Source organism: Nanorana parkeri, unplaced genomic scaffold (assembly GCF_000935625.1).
Source record: "Nanorana parkeri isolate BGI_ZX_2015 unplaced genomic scaffold, ASM93562v1 scaffold1811, whole genome shotgun sequence".
Taxonomy (NCBI): Eukaryota; Metazoa; Chordata; class Amphibia; order Anura; family Dicroglossidae; genus Nanorana; species Nanorana parkeri.
Genome location: NW_017308079.1, coordinates 24896 through 32674, shown reverse-complemented (window position 1 = coordinate 32674; position 7779 = coordinate 24896). Strand labels below are relative to the sequence as shown.

The window sequence follows — 7779 nt, the reverse complement described above, 5'->3', positions numbered from 1 at the left end:
CTTTTCTCTCTCTCTCTCTCTCTCCCCCCTCTCTTTTCTCTCTCTCTCTCTCTCCCCCCTCTCTTTTCTCTCTCTCTTTTCCCCCTCCCTCCATACTCTCCACTGAGTTATTTCTGCATTTTCCCTTTTTTAAAGGCTATAATATTTCTTTTTGAGACAAATCTTTTCACCTTTTGGATTTTAGTGTCTCGATTTTCCCCTCTGCATTAGGTCAAAACGGAATCGGATGAAAACTTTAATACCCAAAGAGTTTGTGAACCTCAACTCCCTGGATGCAAATGTGCCAACTTTGGATAGCGAGTGAGTAGACCTCGACATATGACGGTTGGAATCTGCATCTTATAGTGTGTGTTAACATGTCACTTGTTTGCTCCCTTTTTGGGCTGTTAAATATAATACTGAAAGTGTTTTTAAATTCAAGAAAATACCTGTTATTATTATTGGTCTTTTTTGTACAGTAAAAAGTTTTTCCATAAGCTCTCTTATAGCGAAAGTAGCTTATACCTATATCGAGAGGCCCCGCACCCTCAAAGCTAGAAGTGACCGAATGGAAGGGTGAGCCCCTGGAGGTGGACGAGGGCAGGGGCAAAGATGAATGTTAATAACACAACTGGTTTTCCCCTTTCTCCCCCTCGGTGATAGCTTTGATGGCCTATGGAAGGGTTTGGGGGATGCGGGGAAATAATGTTGTTGTTGATTTGAGAAATATTGAATTTTTTGTTTTTTGGATACATATGTTAAAAACTGCTATTGAAACACGCTATATCTTATGGAAAACCAATAAAAACTTTGAAAACAGAAACCCAGCACTGCTCTGTGCCCTGCAGTGTATGTGTCTTATCTGTGTTATCGGGAAGCGTGTTAGGACTACAGTATACCTCCCTCTCATTGTGACCGATGGCTTTTAAAAGCTGCTTGTGTCCCTTTCTAGGCCTTCCCTGCTGTAGTAATTCTCATTGCATTAAAGGAGAACAATGGGGTTAAGTCTTTTCCCCATAGTTTTCCTTAGGGTAACGGGAGGACACAAACTAGCGTCCTCCCGTCACCCTAGGCTCAGTATATAGTTAGCTGTAGCTCGCGGTATACTGAGACGCCGCAGCTGAAGCGGATCCCGACAATTGTGCCGGGATTCGCCCAGCTGCGTGACAGACTGCTGGCTTTGCCTATCTAGAGGCAGAGCCAGCTGTATCCGCCCCCCTCCCTCAGCGCTAGCGGATCGGAGCGGGGGGAATCCAGCCCCTCCCCTGTCATGGCAGAGAGCAGTGACAGGATCGAGAGGTGAGCGAACGCCGGTATGTGTTCTCTCACCTCCCGATCTACTGAGCCGACCTGTGACAGTCTCAGAACTATGAGGTGAGTGAAAAGCACGCCCCTCATAGTTCTCATTTTTAAGCATTTTGGGTGTCGGGTCCACAATTACTATGAACACATTTCTTTGCCTTTCAGGATCCATTTAGATCTGACAGTGGATGTGAAAACAGAGGACCCTCCCTTCGAGTCACCCGTAGAATCCCCGGGCTCGGAGCCCCCTGCTGGTACAGATAAGAACTTGCCCTCCTGCGCTACATCATGCAAGCTTCGGTGATTTTGGCATCATGACGTGTCTTGTTACTTTTATTCCACGCAGGTTTCTCTCCCAACTTTGAAGACTTTGAGGAACGTTTTCTGGCGGAGAAGGAGAACACGTTGTCCAAGAAAGGCAGGCCGCACCTGCGCTTCGAAATAATCAGCGAGGACGGCTTCTACACGCATTCTTATAGTGCTGAAGGTAAGTCCCCCTCCATGCCATACAGTGCATGCCGGTTTCTTTATGTCATGGCCTAGCCTGATATTCCTCACCGACACCCCAGTCCTTTCCTATGGTGTGATATGAGTTTGTTCCCACCGTACAGGTGCATGGAAGGCCGTAGTGGAGAAGGTACAAGAGGCTCGAAGTGCGGCAAGACTTAGACAACTCTCCTTCTCTGGTAAGATCGGTTTTGTTTCCTGAAAGCCGTCCTTGTAGCTCTGCTTTGTCCCCAGGCACTTAAACAGCTTTAAAGCTGCAGCAGGTCAAATGGGTCCCATTTAATTTCCTCGCTGGAAGACGCCCAGCATCACTAGGACGGGTTTCTTTTTATTTTTTATTTAAAGCCCGAGGAGCGTGCTTAAGATACACCCAAAAAGTGAACACAAAAAAAAACGTGCACAAAAAGGGTGCTGTCTATAGGGTCCCTCTCCCGAAGAGACAGGACCCATCCCTGATCCCCTGGGGCGCAAGGTTCCTGCCGGGGTCAAGGCACTCGTGTCCACCTGGCCGGCAGACCCATTCCTCGTGGTCAGCCGAAACTGTCTACCGAGTACTAGGTTGGGAGACCCTAAATTCAGGGGAGGAAGGAACCTGAGGGCCACACATCCTTAGACATCAGTGTAGGCCCGAAGACCCGCTCCCCCTCCATCCTGTGGAGTGAAAAAACACATAAAAAAGTGTCAAGGTGCAGAAACAGTGAGAAGGTAAAGGTGCCGAAATAATTTAGAATGCCAAAGTGGAGACAATGTCTAGGCCCGGTAATAAAAATTACCCCTGGTCTCAGCCAAAAGGCCTAGCCCAAGAGGTGTTTTGCCAAAGTGCACCCCTGTGTCACCACTCCAGGGGGCGTTAACACCACGGGCTTTGTGCCTTCCCAGCCCATAGCCAGACCAGTGCAGCCCCGTCCAAACCAGGAGGTGCTGGGCCCTGCCAGAACTCAGCGCCGAGGAGTACTCCCGACCTCCACTCTATACGTCAGTAGACGCCCATTCGGTTTTCTCCCCATTGCCAGAGCCTTTTAGGAACCCCCGCCACCAGGCAGGGTACTCTGAATCTAGCCAAAAGGCCGGTACAGCGGCTCCTCCCCCCCTTCCCCGCCACTGATAAGAACCCTGGTGACCCCAGACACCCCCAGACACCACATCACGACCCTTCAGCATGGCTAATAGAGAGCTGAGACCTTACATAGTATTTGAGGTTGAATAAAGACAAATCCAACCTATGATGTGTGCGTATGTATGTATACAGACACAGACACTCCTTCTGGGGAGGGGGGGGGCTGATGTTGCCCTGAACAGGATCCTAAAGGATGCCCAGCACATTCCTCTCCAGCTTTGACGGTCCCTGTTCCACACTTTTCATTGATTGGATTTCAGTCTTGTCAATCATGGAGGCTCAGCATGATGTGGGTTTCAACTAGGGTGGACTGCATGCAAATACAGCCTACCTAGGAATGCCTACGTCTCCAGACTGAGGAGATTTCTATCCTCCATCACGCCATGTCTGTCTGCAGATAAAGCCAATCACAAGTATGTGAGAGAGACAGGGGTGTTCAGAAAAAGCTACAGCAGAGTGGTGTGTTCCTTTAAGGGATTTGCTTGGTACAATTCCATGTGTTTAACACTTAGTATTTATTCCTACAGCCGGTCTGAGCGGAGCGCGGATGTTGGGGGTTCAGCACGACGCAGTGCTTTTCCTCCTGGAACAGCTCCTCGGTGCCGAGCGCTGCCGCGGGTACAACTTCCATTTCCACCCCCAGGAGGTCGATGAGGAGGTGTTATTAGTCAACCCAACAGGTTGCGCTCGCAGCGAGTATTATGTCAGGTATGTGTAGCATTCTGTGGTGTCGAGCGGTGTTTACCTTGTGGTTTGGTCGTTGCATTTTTGTGACCCGGCTACGTGTCTCTTTTTGTAGGAAGTGCACATTTGACATGTTCAATTTCCTGGCCTCTCGGCACCGCACGCTGCCAGAGATGTGCGCCTACGAGGAGGAGGAAGAGGAAGTGCAGCTGAAGTCCACCCGGTAATATGTCTTATAATTCCGTGCGCATGCTTAGATGTGTAAGTAGGTGTGGACAGGTATTGAAGAGGGACCTGTACTGTGGAAGCTTTGCCCAATATAGCAAGCAGAGGGCAAAGGACTAGTCACCGATATGGCCTCCCTGTTGGTGATCATATTACCTCATACGGATTAGTATGCCTTGTTCTGCACCACATCTGTGTGAAGGTGGCCATATTGGAAGAGGCGGGGCTTTGCTTTCCCCATGTTAGAGCTGTCCCCTGATTGCAGAATAACCAGGAAGCACAGATGAAGCAGGAAGATTCTTGCACTGCATGTCCTCGGGTACAGCTTCCTCTCCAGTAAGGAGAACAGAAGTGAGACTAGCAGTCATAGGAAGCAGTGCCTTAGATCTGAGGTAGGCAACCTTAGCACTCCGGCTGTTCTAAAACTACAAGTCCCATTAGGCATTGCAAGACTCCTACTGCAGGCGCGACTCCTACTCCGACAGCCGCAGGCGCGACTCCTACTCCGACAGCCGCAGGCGTCGCGCGATTTTAACGGGCAGAGGCATGATGGGATTTTCAGTTTCACCTCAGTTGGAGTGCTGAGGTGGCCTTAGATGATCTCACAATGCAGGTTTACAGCTATGACACTACAGAACGGAATACCTAGGCATAGGAAGTGCACTGCTATGTTTCAGGAGCAATTCAAAGCAAAAGGTAGTTTTTTATTTAAGGTTAGTGCTTAGGAACGGGTAACATCTCTGGATAGTCCATATAGGAATGCAAATTTTTGAGTATAGGTCTATATTAAAATGGATCACTGCATTATTTTCAGACGAGCGACCAGCTTGGACCTTCCCATGGCAATGAGATTCCGCCACTTGAAGAAGACCTCCAAAGAGGCTGTTGGTGTGTACAGGTATGTGACCTGCTGAGTGGTTGGTCGGCTTCTGTTTTCTGTGAGCCGGCCGTCACTACCTCTTTGTGTCCTTCCTGCAGGTCATCTATCCATGGCAGGGGCCTATTCTGCAAGAGGAACATAGACGTTGGCGAGATGGTCATCGAGTACTCGGGCATCGTTATTAGAGCTGTGCTGACTGACAAGAGGGAGAAATTCTATGACAGCAAGGTAATGGTGACACCTCTTACCAGAAGCCGTTGTACTGTTGTCAACATGCAGCCCTATCCTCAGCGGTATACAGAGCAGAAAGGGCATTTCACTCTAGGACGGGTACCTCTTCCCGAAGAACTCAGTTGACATCAACTGTTAGACATTGCCATGGTGCTGGTGACCCCGGACACCACATCACGACCCTTCTCAATGGCTAATAGAGAGCTGAGAGCTTACAGGAGCTCCTGGGAATAGAAGGGGGGGGGGGGGCGATGTCACCCTGAACAGGATCCTAAAGGATGTCTAGAATTTAGCAGCAATTGCACATGTGCCACATGCCAGGCGGACATAGAAAGATCGGCCAGAGAACGCAATAGAGTATTTTCTCACTGCCTTTGGAGCTTTGACATATAGGAAAGTGTAATCGGTGAAGTGTAGTTCCTCTTTAAAATGGAGATGATGCCATAAAGTGATACAAGTATGTGAAGAGTGTTCACGTGCGTGTATTTCTATTGTACACGTAGTCGTGTGACTGACATTAGACTTGGTTGCATTGGCTGAAAATGGATTTTAAAACTTGGGGGAGGAATACAAAACAATAATGAGGCTGAACTCCAGGCAAATATAGGAGATATAAATGAATGCGGCTCTATAATCCTTCGTGTATCAGAAGTGTGAGCAGTGCAGGTACTTGGGTTTAAAAGAGAACTATGGGCTAACCTTTTTATCCTATAGTTCTCTTTGGGGTCATAGGAGGACGTATGCTAACCTCCTCCCGTGACCCAAAGCTCAGTATATAGCGGGCTATTGCTAGCTATATACTGAGAACACCGCAGCCGTCGTGCTTATAGGCAGAGCCCGCTGTCAATCTAGAGCCAGCTGTGCCCGCCCCCTCCCCAGTCCGTTCCTTCAGTCAGCGCTGGAGGAGGGGGGGAATCCCTGCGGGGAGCTGTGAGTGACAGTCAGCACTCTCTGCGGGGAGACGATCAGGAAGTGAGCGAGTGACCGTATGTGTGCGTTTGCTCACTTTCAGCTCTATAGAGCCGACCTGTGACAGCTTCGTTCTAACTATGAGTGTCAATCACTCACCTCATAGTTCTCCTTTTAACCTTCCTGGCGGTATTCCCGCGTCTGGCTCGGAGTTAATTTTCAGTACCAAAAGCGGTGACCCCCGAGCCACACTCGAAATCACAATGTTCGTCACTTACCTTGTCCCTACAAGCCCCGCTGTATCCTCCGGCCAATGCCGGCATCCGTCTTTCGGGTTCCTTCCCTTTGCCCGCGTCGCAGGGGGACGGAACCGGCAGGAAATGTAAAAGAGAAAAAATACTGAGATAATCAGACCGCCAGGGAGGTTAACATGTTGTCGGCCTCTTGTAATCCCCTATGCAGTAGAGCTCAGACTGGGGGAGGAGCAGCAAAAGGAGCCAGTCAGTGGTGCTAACCAGGAGTACCTGAGAGAGCAGAGTGACAGAGGAGTTCATCAGTCTGCTGCTTCTCCTTTCACGGTCCAGTCACAGTCTGGGGGGAGGGACAATATTGCTGAATTGCAGCTTTCCCGTCTTACAAGGCAAGGTTGTCATGTGTGGCAGAGCTGTGTAAGCCTCAGGAATGGATAGACAATCGAATGCCTCGGCTCCCCTCTGTGTATTTTAGCCGTTTGCTCGGAGTTCAGCTTTAAAGGGAACTTGCTTGAAGTCTTAAAGGTAAAACACAATTTTCGGATTTGCTCATCTCCAGACCTGCCACTCACCCTGATATCTCTGTTCCCCATTCCAGGGAATCGGATGTTACATGTTCCGCATCGACGACTTCGACGTGGTCGACGCCACCATGCACGGCAACGCGGCCCGTTTCATCAACCACTCCTGCGAGCCCAACTGCTACTCCCGGGTCATCCACGTGGAAGGCCAGAAGCATATAGTCATCTTCGCCCTCCGCAGCATTTACCGCGGCGAGGAACTGACCTACGACTACAAGTTCCCCATCGAGGACCCCAGCAACAAGCTGTCCTGTAACTGTGGTGCCAAAAAGTGCCGTCGTTTCCTGAACTGAGCGCGGCACGCCTAAAAAAAAAAGAAAAAAACATTATAAAAAAACATTAAAACAAAAAAAAAAATGGCCGCAAGTGCCGGTCTGGAGGTGCTGGCACTTCCACGGCGGACGCAAGATTTCGGGCAATGGCGCAGAGAGGGGTCAGCATTACAAGAAGTCGCACTTTACCCTCTGTCCTGGCTTGTCCGTCATTAATAGTACAGGGCAGACCTCTCCTTCCTCTCAGGGTCTTCAAGAATTTGTCTCCTCTCTGGATCCCGCCCTTGCTGCTAACCCGGCAGCGTTCGCCCGTAAGCTTACGTTTTCCCGCAACCGTTGTGGAAAACGAGGGGCGACGCTTAGACTACGCAGCAAGCAAGGGGGCGCCCCCCTTCTCTTCTAACTTATCAGTCTCCTTTTTTCCTGGCATCTTGATTCACTCCTATCTGGAGAGCTTCTCCGACGTTGGGGAGCAAAACGAAAACACTGTTTGGGGGTGACAATCATTTTTAATCCTTTTGCTGCTAACCACCTGCTCCGCCTCCAAGCTTTGACCAGATGGACTCCATCTTTGATTTTTTTTCTTCTTTTTTTTGTATTTTCGTGCGACGCAGCGAGTGGTGAGCGCAATTCGAGTCAGAGAATCGTGATCGTCGCGTCTCGTCGGTGAGACGGCGTCTTGAGGAGAAGAGTTGTAAATAAGTGTACAAAGAATTTGTAAGGACATTGTTTTCTATGCACTTTTTTTTATTTAAGGACTTGCTGGGGAATAATAATGTTTCATTGTTTCACCTTCTGTTTAGAATTTTAAATAAAACAAAACATTTTGCCACGTGCAGGT

General features: G+C 49.3%; 1 protein-coding gene across 1 annotated transcript in view; it reads left to right on the top strand.

Moving 5' to 3' along the window:
- The window catches only part of KMT2B (lysine methyltransferase 2B), a 46919-nt gene extending 39918 nt beyond the window's left edge, over positions 1 to 7001 (top strand). Inside the window, exons 28-36 of the mRNA XM_018571695.1 lie at positions 211 to 300; positions 1447 to 1535; positions 1628 to 1768; positions 1893 to 1967; positions 3433 to 3613; positions 3705 to 3812; positions 4629 to 4712; positions 4793 to 4922; positions 6684 to 7001. Of these exons, the coding sequence (XP_018427197.1) occupies positions 211 to 300; positions 1447 to 1535; positions 1628 to 1768; positions 1893 to 1967; positions 3433 to 3613; positions 3705 to 3812; positions 4629 to 4712; positions 4793 to 4922; positions 6684 to 6959 (1174 nt within the window). The 3' untranslated portion in view covers positions 6960 to 7001. The remainder of the gene's footprint in view (positions 1 to 210; positions 301 to 1446; positions 1536 to 1627; positions 1769 to 1892; positions 1968 to 3432; positions 3614 to 3704; positions 3813 to 4628; positions 4713 to 4792; positions 4923 to 6683) is intronic.
- The last annotated feature ends 778 nt before the right edge of the window (positions 7002 to 7779 follow it).